Raw genomic sequence first — 19,087 nt, forward strand, 5'->3', positions numbered from 1 at the left:
CCGTCCTCTCCTCCACCCCTTTCTATAATCATAACCATAACCATAGCCACAGTGATGACTGTTTCAGTTGGGCTTCATGAGTAGACGTGGCGGCAGAAGCAACTAGAAATCTAAGTATGGAATGTCAGAGGGCAATCCCTAATGAGGAAGTGTGAAAAAAGAAACATGGCGGGGCATTTTTTCAGAAGGAAAAGGCTAGATCTACCACACGGATACAATGACATTGTTACTCTCGCTTCTTGCACAGGCGCAGTGCAGGAGTTCTCAGCGCACGCCTACGCGCACTTTTTCGCACCTTTTCTTCTCTTTCCACTTTCCTCTCTCTCCTTTTTCGCCCTCTCCTTTGCCTCTACCACCACTTGGTTTTTCAATTTTTCTGTTAGCCCGATTACACTCTCCTTCCGACCCTCCATCCCCCTTCCTACCACTTTATCCCCCTCCCCCTTCCTTTACCGTCTGGAAAAGACGACAATTTGCGCACGCGCATTAAGTAGAACGCCTCGCTCTTTGTCCCCATCTGTCGTTCACACGAACTCGAACCTTTCGCGTTCGGTAGCCAATAGGATCGAAGAAATGGCGGAAAAAGGATTCCGCCTCTGGAGATAAACCTTGATTGGCAAGGCAGATAACCAATCAAGAACACCAGTTTGTACCCCTTAGGAGGCACCGAGCTCCGTCGTCTCGTTTCCGGCGGTCGCGCGCTCTTTTCTCGGGACGGTAGAGGCCGTGTAGCGTCGCCGTTACTCTGAGGAGAGAACAGTCGGTAGAGGGTGAGTTCTGGGACGACTTAGTTCTTGTTTGAGAGGAGAGCAGGATTTTTTGCGACAGGAGGCTAGGGCGAGGTTAGGTTTGGAGGGAGGTTGGCCGTTCGTTCCAAGGCCCCTTAAGGCCTTGTCCCCGCCGCCACACGGCCTCTTCAGCCCACCCGCGGGGGCCCATCGCTTTCCGCTCTCCTTGCTTTCTGTTTTAACCTGGCTCCCGTTGCAGTTCTCGCCCCGTTGCTTTGTGCGACTCATCTTCGATTCTGATCCTTGTCAGTAAGTTCCCCAGCCCTTTAGCCGCCTTGGGCCTCAGGGTGTGGGGTCTATTATCCGAGAGCCCTGAAGTCGAGCCTGGAGGAGGAGGCGCTTTGTCGGCGCTCCTCCTCTCAGCCTCGCGAGGCCATTAATTCAGAATGAGAAATGGGGGGGGCCCCCCCAAGCGATGTTTCTTTGTCAAAACTCTAGGCTGGGAAGTTCATCTGCTAGTGGAGACCCCGCGGCGTCCCCAGTCAGGTTCCTGTATGCCTTTTTTTTTTTTTTAAGTCTTGTTGCCTAGCTACTCGACCCATTTATAGCATCACTTTTTAAAACGAAAATTAATTTTATGGATTTCCTATTGGGTATTTTCCTCTTGGGGAAACTATTGTTGTCAACTGAAACCTTTCTTCGTGTTCTTAACGGGGAAGTTGAGGTTAGAGACGATTTGGAGGTACTTTGCTATCAACCGAAGTTGGGGTAGGTGTAGGGGGTAAGGTTGCCAGGTAAAATACTGGACGCCCTGTTAAATTTGGATTTCACATAGCAAATTATTTTTAGTATCCGTTTCATAGGGTTTAATTACTAAAAGATCATTTTTAAAGTCTGAAATTCAAATTGAACTGTACGTTGTGTATTTTTATTTGATAAATCTGGCAACTCTCATTGCGGGGGGGGGGCACTGACTAGATTTATGCTGTGTTTTTGTCCAACTTCTTTGTTGTTAAATGAAAGGTCTTAAGAAGCTCCTGGGAAAGTACCTTACCATATCAGTGCATTCTACAGCTTTCAGGCAGATCCATATCCATGCAGCCATCTAGGTCGGTAGATTTTTTACCAGATTTCCCCCCCACCCCCCAGCTTCCACTTAAAAAAAGTTGATCCTTTTCCTGAAAACTGATTTCAGATATGTGTGATGTAGTGTTTGGTCTTGTACCTAAACCACATTTATGCAGTCATACTGTGTCCAGTAGCCCCAGTCTTTCTAAACCAGCAGTACGTATTTTCTTTCAAGAAAAGTCCCTCATCAGGGTTAGTCTTTGGAATAGATAAGTGGACAAATCCTGGATGCCGATCTTTGTGCTTAGTTCTTAGAGGCCCAGTGGTTAGGGGGCAGTGAATTTATTGCTCAAGAGAGATTTCTGCACGTATTTCCATATTATGTTGGTCATCATCAGAAATAAGTGATAGGGACAGTACTTACTTAGTACTTGCTCCTTTGTGGGCACTGTTTTAAGTGACTTATACAATATTATTTAGTCTTCACCATTGAATGCCTTCTTGGGAAAGAGTAAACTGGAAGGAAGGATTGTAAAGATTAGCATTGTGGAGACATTTATTCAGAAACACAGAGATAGGCAGTTTGGTTGTAAAAAAAAATGATTTTTGCTAGAATCCAAAAGAGAAGAGGAAGAGTGTAATTAATGATACTTGTCTAACTACAGCACCAGCTGAATGCAGAAATATGGATAGTGGTTGCCAGCAGGAACAAGTGCTGTGTACACAATCTCATTTAGTCCTTAAAATAACCAGCCCTGTGAAGTTGCCATTGTTACCCACTCCTTACAGGTGAAGAAACTTGAGGCTCAGAAGTTAGGTGACATGGCTAGTCAGTTTGTTGGATCTAAACTTTGAAATCAAGGTGAGTTTGATTACTAAGCTTGTAGCATAGTGATGAGAATGAGCTTTAGAGTTAAATAGTTGTGAGTTCCATTCCTTGCTCCATCACATTTGGGTAACCTTAGATGGGCATCAGTTTTCTTACCCAGGAGATAATAGTTTTGAGCTCTGAGTGAGATAGTGCAGACTTAGCACAGTGCCTGGCATATAATGATTGGTAAATATCTGATATTATCATCTTAACTACCAGACTACACATCTAAAACCAAAAATAATCTCCCTTGAAGTTACTTTACGTGGTTTTAGAACATCCTAGCGCTTTTTCAAGGAGGTAGATCATTTCTACTAAGAAGTTATAAAATGGCCTTTTTGAAAAGAAGTGGTGAAATTTGGTTATGATGTGTATACAGAGTTTTTAATATTTGAGTTTTGAGTGGATCTCTATGAGGATTTTTATAAATGTGTAAATATAAATTGTGGATTCCTGAATGGGATGCGAGATACTGAGGCTGGGGCCACTGATTCCCAAATTAAAGGCTGGAGAAAAAAAGAGGGTCCTTGAATTCTAGCCAGGGGTAAGAAGGTAAGAACCTAGTTGGAGAAATGGCTGTGAAGATAACTCAAGTTTCTGCTATAGGCCAGTTTGGAGTCAGGGGAAGGGAGGTGTTTAATAGCTGGGACTAAAATACTTAAAGATCTGAATCTAATGCCAACTTAACCCCATCCCCAAATGTTGCTGGGGTAGACTTCATAAATTTTACATGTTTTAATTTCCTATTTTTATGTCTTATTTTTAGAAACATGATTGCCCCTTTTTTTTAGAGGAAAAAATGCTGCACTGTGGGTAAGAGTAACAAAGAAGATGCGATTATTCTAAGAATTTATTATAAGGAAGTAGTCAAAAAGCTATAAGCGAAAAGATGTTTACTGCATCATTCTAATAGGAAAAGGGTGAAAACATCTCATAGTAGGGGGTAGTTTAGTAAGTTAGTATATATCCACGTGGACTTTGTGTAGCTGTTAAAAATTATAAGTGTTGACATAGAAGCTAAGAAAAACAACATACAGTGCTGCAGTATAACTTCATTATATTGAAATGATAATGTATGCTTTGGAAGGTAAATAAGTAAAAATGGAAATTGTGGGAGGAATGTTTACTCATGGATGTGCCCAAGATTTAACTATGAACATTGTTTATAAATAATGGTGAAAATAGGAACAACCCAAGTGTCCCAACACCATAGGTGCTTGGTTGACAGCCAAATACTGTGTCCGTTAATGTAGAAGAAAAAAATAATGTAGAAGATTGAGTGACATAAAAGCTCTTCATCATGTAATAAAGTAGAAAAGGCAGGTTGTAAAATAGTCTTTATAATATTTCATTTAGAGTACATGCAAATAAATCAGTGACTGGAAGGGTAAGTAACTGACTTCTGGTGGTGAATTTTTATTTAATATTTTTGCTTCTAAGTTTTTTATGTTAAAGATACATTTTAATAAAATCTTTTTTAAAGGGGGCGGTGTGCCTGGGTGGCTCAGTGGGTTAAAGCCTCTGCCTTCAGCTTGGGTCATGATCCCAGGGTCCTGGGATCGAGCCCCGCGCCCCGCATCGAGCTCTCTGCTCAGTGGGGAGCCTGCTTCCCCATCTCTCTCTGCCTGCCTCTGCCTACTTGTGATCTCTGTCTGTCAAATAAATAAATAAAATATTTTTAAAAAGAGATACATTTTGTAATAGGTACCTTGTTAATGAGAAACATAAGTTTGATGAAATGATACAAATAAGATTCAAGTCTTGGCTTATGAGTCAACTCTCCAGTGAGGCTTACCTCAGCTCTGTTTAAAATTGGAGTCTTACTGGGCACCTGAGTGGCTCAGTTGGTTAAGTTTCTGCCTTCAGCTCAAGTCATGATCCCAGGGTCTTGGGATCGAGTCCTGCATGGGGCTCCCTACTCAGCAGGGAGTCTGCTTTTTCCTCTACAATGCCCCCCCCACCCTGCTCCTGTTCTCTCTCTCAAATAAATAACATCTTTTTAAAAATTGCAGGCTTATCCCTTTCACTCCCTATCGATTTCATCCCTGTTTCTTTATTTTCTAGTAGCACTTATTTCTTATTAAGTACTATGTAATTATTAGGTGGTTTGTTTTTTTTTTTTTGTCTAACTGGAAGGTAAGCACAACTGAAGGCAAGAATCTTTTCCTTTGTTCATTGATGCATCCCAGGCACCTATAATTGTGCCTAGCAAATAGCATTCAGTTAATATTTGTTGGGTGAATTAGTAAAAAAAAAAATTAGTAAATAATGATCAATAAGCTATAAACAGGGCAGTTTTCATTTTTGCCTGCCTTCTGTTCTAGTCTACATGCATTTTTTTTTCTACATGCATTTTTGAGGGGAAAAAAACCCATTTCCTATTTCTTAAACCTTTCCCTTTTAAAACCTCAAACATTTTTCTTTTCTTTAAAGATTTTATTTATTTGTAAGAGACAGCATGAGTGGGGAGAGGGACGGGAAAGCAGATGCCCCACTGAGCAGGGAGCCAGGACTCTGGGATCATAACCTGAGCCACCCAGGTGCCCTAAAATGTTGAACATTTTCACATGTACATGGTCTTCATAATTTTTAATGCTGTGTAACACTCCACTGAATAGATGTACCATAATTTATTAAAAACTGTACCTCTGATTTTGGGTATTTTAAGTCATTTTGTTACCGTAAAGGTCATCACAGTGACTATTTCATGGATATGGTTTTTAAATTTTAAAATTACATTCTTTCGGGGGAGGGCAGAGGGAGAGGGGGAGAGAGAAATCCTAAGCAGGCTCCATGCCTAGCACAGAGCCTTACACGGGACTGGATCTCAACAGCCCTGAGATCATGATCTGAGCCAAAATCAAGAGTCAGATGCTTAACCTCCTGAGCTGCTCAGGCACCTCTAAAATTATATCCTTAGGCGGGATGCCTGGGTGGCTCAGTCGGTTGAGCGTCTGCCTTCGGCTCAGGTCATGATCCCAGCGTCCTGGGATTGAGTCCCACGTCGGGCTCCTTGCTCCACGGGGAGCCTGCTTCTCCCTCTGCTTCTGCCTGCCACTCTACCTGCCTGTACTCTATCTCTCTGACAAATAAATAAATAAAATCTTTTAAAAAAATTATATACTTAGGGTAAATTTCTAGGAGTAGAATTTCCCGAGTTACAGAATATGAACATTTTGATAGCTCTTGTTACTGTTTTATGAAACAAGAATTTGATAATTAAGTTGTTTACGTTTTGGTGGGATATGATAAGAAATATATTAGGAAAGCTTTTATATACATAAAAGTATTCTCATATACCCCAGAATCAGTAATTATCAAGTCATTATCACATTTTCTTTGTCTGAGAAATCAGTTTTCTCTATTTTAGAGGAATCATGCAATGTTACCAATAAATGTTGATGAAAAGGTCCTTGTCAGCATTTTTCCTTGAGCTAAATTCTGACTAGGTCTTGTTTAGGGGAAAGGATTTAGGATTGGCTTTGCCCTTTTATTGCTGGCGAACTGTCCTTAAATGAGGAAGATGGTCCTCAGCTTGTTAACTAGATCAATTAGAAAATTTCCATTTTAAAGCCATCAGTTTTTGAATTCACTCTGGATTGTACTGGGAATTTTCATTTTGTTTTAATCTTATGTTAATTTTTAGGTGAGATTTAACATGATTATATATTCATCTTTTTTATTTGATGCTTTTCATTGCATTAGTAGTCACTTATCTTCATTGTGATTAATAACCATACTTACTGAATGCTTACTATATTTCAGTACTAAGCTAGTGTTTTCACATGTTTGTGAATCCTCATAGCCATCTTGAGAGGTGTTTTTATTAGCCTCTTTGTAACAGCTTAAATTTGTGCAGAAGTGATTTACTAAGTAGTACATAGCTAGTGAGTACTAGGACCATGCTTCCAATCTAAGTATGTCTAACTACACAGCCCATACGTTCTCTACTGTTCATTCCACAATATCTACTGTAGGTTGGGACTGCAGAGTGCCAGGTAACAAGATTTAATAGTCCTTGTCCTTGTGATAAGTAGAATCTATTTCCCTCATGGTGTTTTAATATTATGATAGAGCTAGTTTTTAGGCAGTAGCTTCTTTGGGGAAACTAGTTTCCAGTTAATGTATAGAACTAGTGAACTGGAAGTTTCTCCAAGCTACTCTCATGCAAGCTGTTCTCATTTAGTACTTGTCTAGTTTCTCTGTGCAGCATAACTGCTAAAGTCTAGTGGTTTTTAGGTTTTTGAGTGGTACAACTTTGCCATACTTGTTTACAATAACCAGTTTGAATCTGGCAAAAGCCAGGATATCAGAGATGATTAGTGACACATAAATCATCAGGAAGGTGACTGATTAGTCCTGAATGTATTTGACAGTCCACATTTTCCTTTTAGGGTGCAAAAATGCAGAGCAATAAAACCTTTAACTTGGAGAAGCAAAACCATACTCCAAGGAAGCATCATCAGCATCACCACCAGCAGCACCACCAGCAGCAACAGCAGCAGCCACCACCACCACCAATACCTGCAAATGGGCAACAGGCCAGCAGCCAGAGTGAGTACATACTTGTAGGGGGGTCAGAATAGGTTCCCTCCTGGGAAAGGTTTCTTGGTTTTTAGATTAGTCTCTTGGGCTTATAAAGGAATAAGCCTTCATGGCACACCTTTTGCTCTTTTTTCCCCTATTTACCTCTTAATACTTAGGATAGAAAAGGGTGATTCACTCAGGAGGAGGAGCAGACATGTTGGGTAGCAGATGAGTACAAGTTGCTGTGTTGTGTTAACGTATTCTGCTAAACAGATGTCTGTGTTTTACCTCAGAGCTTGGTTCTTAGAGGTAATCATCATGTGATTGGTAGTTAGAAAATATAGAACAAGTCTTTAAGGGAAAAGAAGTCTGGTACTGAGTGTTACACTTTAAGCCTGGGTTCTGTGCCAACCCGTTTTTAATCAGAGTAAACATTCTTTAAAGGCATGTTCCATTCATTCAGCAAACTTTGAGTACCTATTGTGTGCCTCTAAAACTAGAACCAACCTAAACCCTCTTTTATTTCCAGAGATCCCTACAAAGAATACTGTTTCCTAACTCATTTCCTTTCATTCCATTAACCTAAGCATGAAAGAATGGGAACTGTTAAGGTTTTGAAGATTGGTGAGAGATTGGGAAAATGGAGCAATTATGTTTCAATTTTATTTTTTAAAGATTTTATTTATTTGAGAGTGAGTGAAAGTGCATAAGTAGGGGGAGAGACAGAGGGAGAGGGATAAGGAGACTCCTCACTGAGCAAGGAAGCCCAGTGCTAGCAGGGAAGCCCAGTGTGGGGCTCGATCCCAGGACCCTGGGATCATGACCTAAGCCAAAGGCAGACACTTCACAGATTGAGCCATCAAGGCACCCCTATGTTTCAAATTTAAAAAACTGATCTCTTCTGACATAAGTCTCCTTGACTTGCTTAATTTCTCTTCTCTTTGACTAATAGCTTCTGTATCGTCTTTCTGTCTCTTAGTCCGGGTGACTCCTGACCCTTAGTAGAGCTATTGAGAAGTACTCCCAGATGTCTGCATACTGCTTTAATATTTTAAGGTCCAATTTACTGATAAGTGGTTATTGGATAGATTATTTTGGGAAATGGTGTTTGACTTCTTTACAGCAATTAGGTTTCCTAATCTAGCAGCAGTTGTACCTCTTTGAGAATGTGACTGTAGATCTTTTTGCCCAATCTTTTGAGTGACTTTGTGTATTCTCTCAGATGAAGGCTTGACTATTGACCTGAAGAATTTTAGGAAACCAGGAGAGAAGACCTTCACCCAACGTAGCCGGCTCTTTGTGGGCAATCTTCCTCCTGACATCACTGAGGAGGAGATGAGGAAACTATTTGAGAAATATGGGAAGGCAGGCGAAGTCTTCATTCATAAGGATAAGGGCTTTGGCTTTATCCGCTTGGTGAGCAACAATGGGCTTTTAGAGCATGTGCTCTAAAAGGTGGGGAAGCCGGGGAATGATGGATATGGAAAATTAGGCAGTGGAAATAATTCTCAAATGGTCTGTTTGTTAAATGTTTAATAGTTATAGTTGGTAGAACAGGACAGAAGATACAGGTTTTATTTTTATTTTTCCTCATAGGTTTTTGTTTTTTTTCAAGGGCAACATAGGTTTATTTGTCAGGACACTGAGACTAAAATATGCTCTTTGGAACTTCTGTTTTAATTGGTAAATTTCAAACATACAGAGGTAGACACAATAGTATAATGAACCTACATATACTTCATGCCCAGCTTCAATAATTATCAACTCAATTTTATTTTATCTTAGTAATGATTAAGGTTTATATAATTTATTTCCTAAGTTCTTGCCTATGTATTATCTCACTTAAGACTTCTTGAAACTATGAAGGGACAGTTTTATTCATATCTATTTTTTAAAAAAATTTTAAGTTGTGCCAAAATACATAAAATTTATTTATCCATTTTTAAGTGTAGATCTTTTTCATAAAAACAGATTTGATTAGGAAACATGTTTAAGTGTATGAGGGAGGAACTTTTCTAAGCATTCTCTACGTAAACAAGGAACATAATGTGTTAGCAAGTTCAGTAGATACTGTGGTCAGAGCTAGTTTTCATTCCAGATCTACCACTAACTCAAGATTACATGGGCAGGTAATTTTTTCTGGGGTTCAAGGTTCCTCTTTAGTAATATGAGAAGGGGTTCCCATTAGGGTCTGTGGTTCTAAAGAGGTCTCATGAAGGGCATACATGATTTTCGTTACACTTGTATGTAGCTAGCTGAAATTAAAATATTCTGGCTGCTATATTGTAATTATTGTAATAAAATTGTAATTTTATATTATATATTTTACATTACATATATTACATGTATAAAAATTGTAATAAAATATTCTGGCTGCTGGTCATTGTCCCAAAGATCTGTTGCCACTTGGGTGAATAACCTACAATACTGATGACCGTATAAGTGGTATTAACTTCTAGAATTTCCGGTTGTTCTATTGCAAGGATATCAGAGCAATTAACTATCCAGAAGAGTTATCTGGAACATGTAATTTCTATTCTTTCAGTACTATCAAGGTTTCTTTGTGTGTTTTCAGGGTTTGGGGCAAGCAGACATTTTATATTGGGCTGTGCTACTTTTGACTCATGATGCTGCACACATGGTCTTTGTCAAACTCGAGTTACTCTAACTTTCCTCTGCTTTATAGGAAACGCGAACCCTAGCGGAGATTGCCAAAGTAGAACTGGACAACATGCCACTCCGTGGAAAGCAGCTGCGTGTGCGCTTTGCCTGCCATAGTGCATCCCTTACAGTCCGAAACCTTCCTCAGTATGTTTCCAACGAACTGCTGGAGGAAGCCTTTTCGGTGTTTGGTCAGGTGGAAAGGGCTGTGGTCATCGTGGATGATCGAGGAAGGCCCTCAGGAAAAGGCATTGTTGAATTCTCAGGGAAGCCAGCTGCTCGGAAAGCTCTGGACAGGTGCAGTGAAGGCTCCTTCCTGCTAACCACGTAAGTGAAGGGGTGCTTTTAGAAATAGACCATAGATCATTACTGCCTTCGGTGGTGTGGGAAGGTAACCTCTAGGAACCATGTTTTTGTGTTCACTTAAAGACTTTGGATATTATAATTCAACTTTTTAGTAGGGTTTTCAGTGTAATCTTAAATTAACAGAAATGAGGATTAAGAAATAAACCTTTCAGTTTTCTAGTAGGTTGTTTAATCAGTGTTAAATCTCCCCTTTGAAGTCTTAGAACTCTGAAAAGTTGTTTTGTGCATGCAGCATCTCTGTGTTTACTTGACATCACTGTCTGGAGTTTTATAGATACTGGATTTTTTTTTCATTTATTTATTTATTATTTTTTTTAATAAACATATAATGTATTTTTATCCCCAGGGGTACAGGTCTGTGAATCGCCAGGTTTACACACTTCATAGCACTCACTATAGCACATACCCTCCCCAATGTCCATAACCCCACCCCCCTCTCCCAACCCCCCTCCCCCAACCCCCCTCCCCCCAGCAGCCCTCAGTTTGTTTTGTGAGATTAAGAGTCCCTTATGGTTTGTCTCCCTCCCGATCCCATCTTGTTTCATTTATTCTTCTCCTACCCCCCTAACCCCCCATGTTGCATCTCCTTTTCCTCATATCAGGGAGATCATATGATAGTTGTCTTTCTCTGATTGACTTATTTCACTAAGCATGATACCCTCTAGTTCCATCCACATCATCGCAAAGATACTGGATATTTAAACTGCACTTAAGTATCCTATCTACTTACTTTGAACATCTTTAAAGCTATATTCTGAGATTTAAAGCCTCATTCCATCCCGTCAACCCCCGATTCCACATAATGCCATTAAAAGAACTTGGTTACTTGGGGCTGGGTGTAAAGACTCCTTCAGAAATATGTTTAATTGTCCAGTCCTGATCCCTAACTACTTAACCATGCCAGTGGCAGGTATAGAGAGGAAGCCTGCTGTAGGGTATAATTTGATTGACACTGAGCTGCTTTCTCCCAGATTTCCTCGGCCTGTGACTGTGGAGCCCATGGACCAGTTGGATGATGAAGAGGGACTTCCAGAGAAGCTGGTTATAAAGAACCAGCAATTTCACAAGTATGTGGTTCTAATAGATTCCCTTTTAGGTGCTTGTCTATTCTTAAGGAAGCTTGTAAAGGGATGTGTCAAAGAGGCAGGTCTTTCCTGTAGCTATTCATTGGCCACCATAGTCTTGGCCCTCAGGAGGAATGCAGTGCTTATTTGGGGGGGAATCTTGGACACAGTTTTAATAACCCAGGAACCTTGTCTACAGGGAGCGAGAGCAGCCACCCAGATTTGCACAGCCTGGCTCCTTTGAGTATGAGTATGCCATGCGCTGGAAGGCACTAATTGAGATGGAGAAGCAGCAGCAGGACCAAGTGGACCGCAACATCAAGGAGGCTCGTGAGAAGCTGGAGATGGAGATGGAGGCTGCTCGCCATGAGCACCAGGTGATGCTGATGAGACAGGGTGAGTATGGTCATACAGGTCTTCAATCTAGAATGAGAACAAGATGACTTTCTTCAGGAATGTTTTATATCAGTTGGTAGAGAAAGGCCTAAATCTCTGCTTTTATTCTCTGAAATATTTTGTTGATCTCGGTAGGCAGATGAGCTTGGAGATGTGACAGAGAATGTTGGATTCTGTGGAGAAGGACATAATAGGTGTGACTTCATTTTTGGAATCTGGATAGCTCAGATGGCCATGCGGGGATTATATATCCCCTTTGCTTTCTGGATCTTTCTTTATGGAAAATTATTGGGCCTATATGAGGAGAATGAAGAATGCTCTGGATCGGTCTATTGTTTTCCTAGATTTGATGAGGCGCCAGGAAGAACTTCGGAGGATGGAGGAGCTGCACAACCAAGAAGTGCAAAAACGAAAGCAGCTGGAGCTCAGGTGACTACCTCTGAACCTTCTCCTCTGACAGCTCTGTGACGTAATGTCTCACTCCCTTTTCCTGTTACCCGGCTGCCTCATGCATTTGTCAATATCACCTGAAGGCTCCTCACGTTCTCCCTTCGGATGGGAAACATTTCAGAGGCCCGTGATTCTAGGAGTTACCCAGAGCCACGCTAAAGGGAACGCAGCTGAGTGCTGCTGTCAGGAGGCTCCTTTCCAGAAGGAGGAATTTTCCCCTGAAGGACACCTTTGGCTTGCTTTAGGGCTGGACACATTTAGCAGTGAGTTTTTTGGAAAGCTCTGATAGCTTTCAGTAGGCTCTTGATCTCCCCTGTTAAGATAATCGGTTCAAATTCTGGAATGTCTCTGCTAAATACTTTGGTTACTCTCTGTAGGCAGGAGGAGGAGCGTAGGCGCCGCGAGGAAGAGATGCGACGGCAACAGGAAGAAATGATGCGGCGACAGCAGGAAGGATTCAAGGGAACATTCCCTGATGCGGTATATCTCCCATGTGCCCATGATGTACCAGGCCAGTCATGATACGACAAACCCACCATAAGTTGTCCACTAGGACTATAAAACATACCAGGTTATGACCAGTTTTTGTATTCTGTGAAACTCCTTTTAGAAAGAAGAATTCATAGGAAGGAAAGGTAAGGTGTGAAGGGGAGTTCTTGCTTCACAGGCAACTTAGGATGGAGAGCTAGGGCCAGTGTTACACTGTTTAGACTCAGTGATTACATGATGAGACATATCCAGTCCTATAGCAGCCTAAACTAGTTCTCTGATGTCCTTGGCGTTACTGCGCAGATTGAGGTCCTTGAAGTCGTCTGCTGTCTCTCCCCTTGCCTTTTATCTCTTCTGTTCTAGGAGACACTGACTTGTGTCCTTGCAATTCTAACCTTGAACTCAGCTGCACAACTAGCAAGGAGATGTTGGTTTTCCTTAGCTTGGCCTCATTGTACTTGGAATGTGTTACCACTCTGTTTGCTTCCCTTAGTGTGTGGTCCTCAGGTGTATTGTGAATGGTAGAATGCAGTACTGCCTTGGACTGTCTTGAGTATTTCATATTTTTCAGAGAGAACAGGAGATACGGATGGGCCAGATGGCTATGGGAGGTAAGGACTTAGGAGGTTAATGGCTCTGATTTCCTTTTTTGTATGATTTCTGGTGAACTCAGTGGCTTCCCAGACATAGTCCAGATTTAAGGGGGCTGACATTTCTCTCAGGGAGCATCGTTTTGGGGGGTGGGTAACACATCCTTAGCTCAGAGGTCTTGTTGAATTGTTTTCTCTTACACAGAAAGACTGACAGTGTCTGTCTCTTGTACTGATCACACTGTTCTGCTTTAGGTGCTATGGGCATAAACAACAGAGGCGCCATGCCCCCTGCTCCAGTGCCAGCTGGTACCCCAGCTCCTCCAGGACCTGCCACTATGATGCCAGATGGAACCTTGGGATTGGTAATACACTGAAGAGCCTTATAGTAATTCTAAATGGTGATAGGAGAAAGGACTTTGATTTTAGTCCCTGTGCCTGCCTAATTTTACTATAGATAATCGGGTTTTAGGGTCACTGGTTTCCATTAAATTTAACCTCAAGGTCTTGATTTTTTAATTTTGAACAAACCCAGTCTCTATAATTTGTCTAGGAGTTAAGTAAATGCCTTTGACTGGCTTGTCTGACTGTTGAGGTGCTATCCTGGGTTAACGGGGGTAACAGGTTTCGCTTACTTATTGTTTTGGAGGGAAGGCAACTGAAGGTTAGGTATTAATCACATAAAATAGATTAGGAACCCAGAAGGCTTTATGGCTCATACTGAGTTCTAGTTCTAGTGTCAAAATTTTAAAAATGGGTGGGCATAAGATTGCTGAAGAGTGATGGCTTGTCCTTGTCCATATACTTAGTTCAAGAAAAGGGAGTTAAGTAGAACTTAGTCTGGGAATTTGCTGTGTAATATTGCTTAGTCAATAGGAATTGGGATAAAAAGAAAGGTAGCCTGGTTGGGTGGGTCTATAATTCAGACAGCCTTCTTTTCAGGGATGTCCGCCAAGTTCTAACCAGTCTTAGTCACCCCTAGCACATCAAGAGCTTTGAATAGTCAGGGTGGGAATGGCCCCCAGGGGAATGATTACAAATGGGTGGGAAGCTTGGGACATAGGTTCTATTGTAACTTTGCTCTCTTCTCTTCCAAGACCCCACCAACAACTGAACGCTTTGGCCAAGCTGCTACAATGGAAGGAATTGGGGCAATTGGTGGAACCCCTCCTGCATTCAACCGTGCAGCTCCTGGAGCTGAATTTGCTCCAAACAAACGTCGCCGATACTAATAAAAATTTCAATGTCTAGTTTCTCAAAAACCCTTTAAAGAAGGACCCGTTTTGGACTAGCCAGAATTCTGCCCTGGAAAAGTGTTAGGGATTCCTCCCAATAGTTAGGTCTTCCTTGCCTGTACTACTGTGAGGGAGTTTGCTGGAGGCTGAGGGCAAGGGAGGGGCGATATTTAACAGATCAGTTCAGTGTGGTATATCGTTTAACTAATCGATTCTGTGTGGTGCATTCCTGAAGTCTCATGTGATTGTTGAGGGCCTGGGGTGGGGGGAACCATGGCAAAATGGATCCAGTTAGAGCCCCCATTAATCTTGATCATTCCATTCTTTGTCCATCCTGTTCTATTTGGTTTCTCATTATACCCTTCAACTCCAGAGACACTGCCACATACACCACAAAAACAAATCCCCCAATGACCTTAGCCCCATTGTTCATTCATCCACAGGTGGGAATTCAGGCAAATGTCCACAGAGGTCACAGACAACATGCATACGGTTCTGTTATATCCCATATATTACCCCTAAATGTCCTAAGGAAGACATTTTCTCTTAGAGATTTTCATTTAGTGTATCTTTAAAAAATCTTGTGTTAAGTTGCCTCCATCTTTTTTCTTGGGTTTGGACAACCCAGGAACGGCCCTTTCGTGTCTATGATGTTGCTGTTCACAGCTTTTCTTGATAGGCCTAGTACAATCTTGGGAACAGGGTTGCTGTATGCTGAAGGTCGGACAGTAGCTCTTAGCCTTGCCTATCTTAGGTAGTTATGCTGTGCATTTTTTTTTATTGGTGTACCATGTTTGATTTGTCCCTGATATCTTTGGAGTTTTTCTGAGAAATGGAGCAGTAATACAGCATCAACTTATTAAAATACGTTTTAAGCCTTTTAATTTTCTGTGCTATTTTTGAAAGGGAATGGAGGGAGGGGAGTTCTACCCCGAGATAATTGTAGGTTCCATAAGGATAATCCTTTATCACCTTTTGCTCAAAAGTATGGATATCCATTTAGGCAAACTTGGGAGATTGGATGCATACTGTGGCTTATGTGGTTGACAAAGATTGGTGCTATTGGTAGACAGAAGCAATCAGGATGAGTGGAAAGCTGCTGCTTGAAAGAGGAAGAAAATGAGCTGGAAGAACTGGGATACCCTCATTGAGCTGGGAGGGGTCTCAAAATTGGGATTCATTTCTGAGCAGCTGCTGGTATGTCAGAGGCTTGGAATTGGCCTGGTAAACCTAAAACTCTCAGCAGTGATTAGCTGACCTCACCCAAGTTCCAGGCCCTAGCCTGCCTGATCCTTTTTTCTTGAGCCCCAGAGCGAAAATGCTCCTGAGCGTGCTCCTATTGGTTGAGAAGATCAACTGAAGTTCCTTTGCCCATGTTAGGAGGTGTACTCCTCCTGAGCTAAAGATAGAAACAGCTGGCCCTTGCAGGCAGCTAAAAGCCTCCAGACTAAGAGGTGTTCCCCACTCGGCAGCCAGACTCCTTGAAATACCCTTTCAGTAATTCTACCAACGGCCTCCATGTCTCTACTCTGTTGTAACAAAGGCTGTGGGCAGCACTTTGACCCCAATGCCAACCTTCCTGGTGAGTAATTCTGACTTTGCCAGGGGGCTCGTAAGTGCTGGGGGGAGTGGTCAGCTATGGGCAGAATGTTAAAGGAGCAGAGAAATTCAGTGTATCTGCCCTAGTTTAATTGGTCTGGGCGGTCTTCAGTTTTATTTTTTATTCTAAAGAAAAACCATGAGCATATAAATCTGGGGAAGAAGTAAGAGTAGTGATATTTGGTATAGTTGCCTTTCCTTGATCCTTCTGCTGGTATCCACAGATTCCTGTTGCCATCACCCTGGGGTCCCAATCTTCCATGATGCACTTAAGGTGAGGAGTAGGCAAGAAGGGATAGCAAGAACATTTCCCAAAGGAAATATACCCAGGAATCTAAGCTGAGCTGGGTCTTTTATTAACCAGGGTTGGTCCTGCTGCCGGAAGCGAACTGTAGATTTCTCTGAGTTCTTAAACATCAAGGTAAATTATTTATTCCTTGGATTCTGTCCCTAATAGAAGGATTCTATCCCTAATCCTTCTTTCCTTATCTGTACTAGGGCTGTACTGTGGGACCACACTGTGCTGAGAAGCTCCCTGAGGCCCCTCAACCTGAGGTGCCTGCCACAAGCAGTTCACTTCAGGAGCAAAAACCTCTGAATACGATTCCAAAGTCAGCAGAGACTTTGCGTCGGGAGAGGCCCAAGTAAAGAGGAGAAAGTCCCTGGGTTTTTCCTACATTCATGGAGCTTCCTAGAAGTGATGATTGGGTCACTGGGGCTTGGGGACTAGGGATATGAGATGGGGCAAGTGTCAGGGTTTTGTGTATATTTTATACCTTAGGGAAAATTTGTATCCAGAAATAATGTCTTTGCTTTAAGGTTGGTATGGGGGTGATGGGATAGGTGTTTAGAATCAATAGAGTAGATAGCTCCTCATAAATACATACTTAGTTATAATACAAGAGAGGTTGTTGAGGATGATCTGACTTTTTTCATTATGGAAAACGTTAAAATGAGTTTTAGATCAAGAAAAAGATGCTGTATTGGCAGCCAAGAGGCCGTAGAGAATAATTTTGTGGAAGTAGCATGAACAACAGAAGAAAGTCATGCTAGGTCCATAATCAGAAGAGGATGAGGATATGATGGGAGTTCTGCAGAGCAATGTTAGATTGAGAACAACTGAGTAAATGGGCAGAAAAGTCCTAGGGATTTCCCTAGGGTTCAGGGACTTGGGATGTCCACAAAGATTATTGGCAATGGAGTTGCTACTCAACTTTTCCAACCCGCCACCACTTTCACCAGATCTCTTTGACACCATTACCACTGGTGGGAGTGTTGGAGCTGATGATCACGGTTAATGGGTCAGAACTAAATCACCCTACCCATACCCCCTAGGTCAGAGTTGCCTCCAAAGCTGCTCCCACTAAATATATCCCAAGCCCTGGAAATGGCATTGGAACAGAAGGAATTGGACCAGGAACCTGGAACAGGTAAGTGGGTCCTCAGTAGGACAGGCTTTACAGACTGGAATTTAGTGTAAATGGCAATTAGGTGGAGGGAATAGATAGGTTTCTGACTCTGTTTCCTTTGCCCAGGACTTGACAGTAGTCTGATCCGTACTGGTTCCAGCTGCCAGAATCCAGGATGTGATGCTGTGAGTGAGAGTTTATAGGGGGTGCAAACATGTAGCTGAGAGATACTATACCTGGGATGACAGATACGAGGGTGTGTGGGGTATACTTTAGAATGACCTGATTCTTCTGATTCTCCTTTACCCATCTTAGATTTACCAAAGCCCTGAGAGTGATGCTACTCCATGTACCTACCACCCAGGAGCACCTCGATTCCATGAGGGGTGAGAGAGGGGACTGGGTATGGTCTATAAGACCAGTTTCTCCCACTGTCGATAAGGGGGGTATGGGGGCTCATGGGGAGGGGAAAGGAGATTCAGTTGAATTATCTTCCTACCTCAGGATGAAGTCTTGGAGCTGTTGTGGTATCCAGACCCTGGATTTTGGGGCATTCCTGGCACAGCCAGGATGCAGAGTTGGTAGGCATGACTGGGGGAAGCAGGTAAGCCCCAGCTTTCCCAAACTTTTGATTAGAACCCAATTTCAGAAATAATTTCCCCTCAAAGAAAAAATAATTTCCCCTCCTTGTACCTCATGGCCAAGCTCTCTAACTCCTCCCTTTTGTACAGACCAAATAAGATTCTGTTCCTTATCCTCAGCAGCCTGGAGGCTTTGCAATATGAAGTAGTATTAATCTTTCTGAGATTCTGTGTCTCTTCTCTAGATACACCTGAGAACTTTCCTTGGGTTAAGCGTTCGTTCTTACCACACACATTTCACATCTTCTCTTTAGCTGCCAGCATCTTGCCGTCATGATTGGCATCAGACAGAGTCCTTAGTAGTGGTGACTGTATATGGCCAGATTCCACTTCCTGCATTCAACTGGGTGAAGGCCAGTCAAACTGAGGTGAGGGATGTCTGATCCTGGATGGGAGGCTGGTGAATTGAGTGATACTACAGTTTTACAGGCAGGGTTGCTGTATGCAGCAAACATGTGGGCTCCATAGTCCCCTGGGAGGAAGGTAGAGCTAGTAGGTCAGGGCTGTCTGGCTGACCTGTGGATGTAGGGCTCACACCTCTGGGCTGGTTCTCTGTTGTAATAACTTGTTCTTACCTTCTGGGATTGTTACTACCCCGTAATTCTTTCCTCTCAGCTTCGTGTCATTGTCTTTGATGGTAACCGTGTGTTCCAGGCACAGATGAAGCTCTGGGGGGTAAGTGAAGATAAGGGACACAGGAGGGGGAGGAACATGGGGTGAAAAGAAGGGCCAGACTGGAATGAATAGCGGGTGTCTTGAGGGAAGGAACTCTAGTGGGAAAGTAGAGGTTTTCTCTTTGTTTGCTTAGTCTTTCTCCCCCTTTCTCTCCCTTTTTTCTCTCCCCTCCTTCTTCTCTTCCTCCTTTCCTCTTTCTCTCTTTCTTATTATCTCATTTTATTCCTCCCCTATCTTGTTTTGCCCACCTTACATTTGTTTATTTTTCTTTGTCATTCATTACTACCCCATCCTCACCCCCAATCCTTTTGATTTCCT

The 19,087-nt window shown here is 42.2% G+C and overlaps 3 protein-coding genes across 8 annotated transcripts in view; all 3 read left to right on the forward strand.

The window, feature by feature from the left end:
- Positions 1-668: 668 nt before the first annotated feature.
- Positions 669-15,329, forward strand: NONO (non-POU domain containing octamer binding). The gene is made up of 11 exons (XM_080831246.1): positions 669-770; positions 7,062-7,221; positions 8,417-8,610; positions 9,881-10,182; positions 11,193-11,288; positions 11,485-11,681; positions 12,026-12,110; positions 12,509-12,611; positions 13,192-13,231; positions 13,466-13,575; positions 14,308-15,329. The coding sequence occupies exons 2-11, from the start codon at positions 7,071-7,073 to the stop codon at positions 14,440-14,442; spliced, it is 1,413 nt and encodes a 470-aa protein (XP_080687372.1). The 5' UTR covers positions 669-770; positions 7,062-7,070; the 3' UTR covers positions 14,443-15,329.
- A 530-nt stretch (positions 15,330-15,859) lies between these two features.
- On the forward strand, positions 15,860-16,692 carry LOC308359917 (integrin beta-1-binding protein 2; the record flags this gene model as incomplete). Its single annotated transcript, XM_080831249.1, has 4 exons — positions 15,860-16,027; positions 16,269-16,318; positions 16,409-16,465; positions 16,543-16,692. Exons 1-4 carry the CDS (start codon positions 15,964-15,966, stop codon positions 16,690-16,692), a joined length of 321 nt encoding a protein of 106 aa, XP_080687375.1. The 5' UTR covers positions 15,860-15,963.
- The window catches only part of LOC308359916 (integrin beta-1-binding protein 2-like), a 29,328-nt gene continuing 26,130 nt past the window's right edge, over positions 15,890-19,087 (forward strand). For 2 of the 6 annotated variants that reach the window (XR_013968483.1, XM_080831248.1), the window contains exons 1-7: positions 15,890-16,027; positions 17,380-17,474; positions 17,580-17,638; positions 17,769-17,839; positions 17,958-18,057; positions 18,349-18,462; positions 18,710-18,769. Coding sequence is in view for 2 of the 6 variants with exons in the window: in XM_080831248.1 (XP_080687374.1) it covers positions 17,432-17,474; positions 17,580-17,638; positions 17,769-17,839; positions 17,958-18,057; positions 18,349-18,462; positions 18,710-18,769 (447 nt within the window). In the remaining 4 variants the exon portion in view is untranslated. Of the gene's footprint in view, positions 16,028-16,414; positions 16,466-16,542; positions 16,689-16,719; positions 17,475-17,579; positions 17,639-17,768; positions 17,840-17,957; positions 18,058-18,348; positions 18,463-18,709; positions 18,770-19,087 lie in introns of those variants that run through there. The other 4 variants (XR_013968485.1, XR_013968486.1, XM_080831247.1 and 1 more) reach the window with 3 other exon arrangements.

This window comes from Martes martes (assembly GCF_963455335.1).
Source record: "Martes martes genome assembly, chromosome: X".
Taxonomy (NCBI): domain Eukaryota; kingdom Metazoa; phylum Chordata; class Mammalia; order Carnivora; family Mustelidae; genus Martes; species Martes martes.

Excerpts from the sequence above, each read along its gene's own strand:
- NONO (XM_080831246.1), top strand. The coding sequence starts at position 7,071 with ATGCAGAGCAATAAAACCTTTAACTTGGAGAAGCAAAACCATACTCCA. Across the intron at positions 8,611-9,880 it reads GCTTTGGCTTTATCCGCTTG|GAAACGCGAACCCTAGCGGA; the intron begins GTGAGCAACAAT and ends TCTGCTTTATAG. Across the intron at positions 11,289-11,484 it reads AAGAACCAGCAATTTCACAA|GGAGCGAGAGCAGCCACCCA; the intron begins GTATGTGGTTCT and ends CCTTGTCTACAG.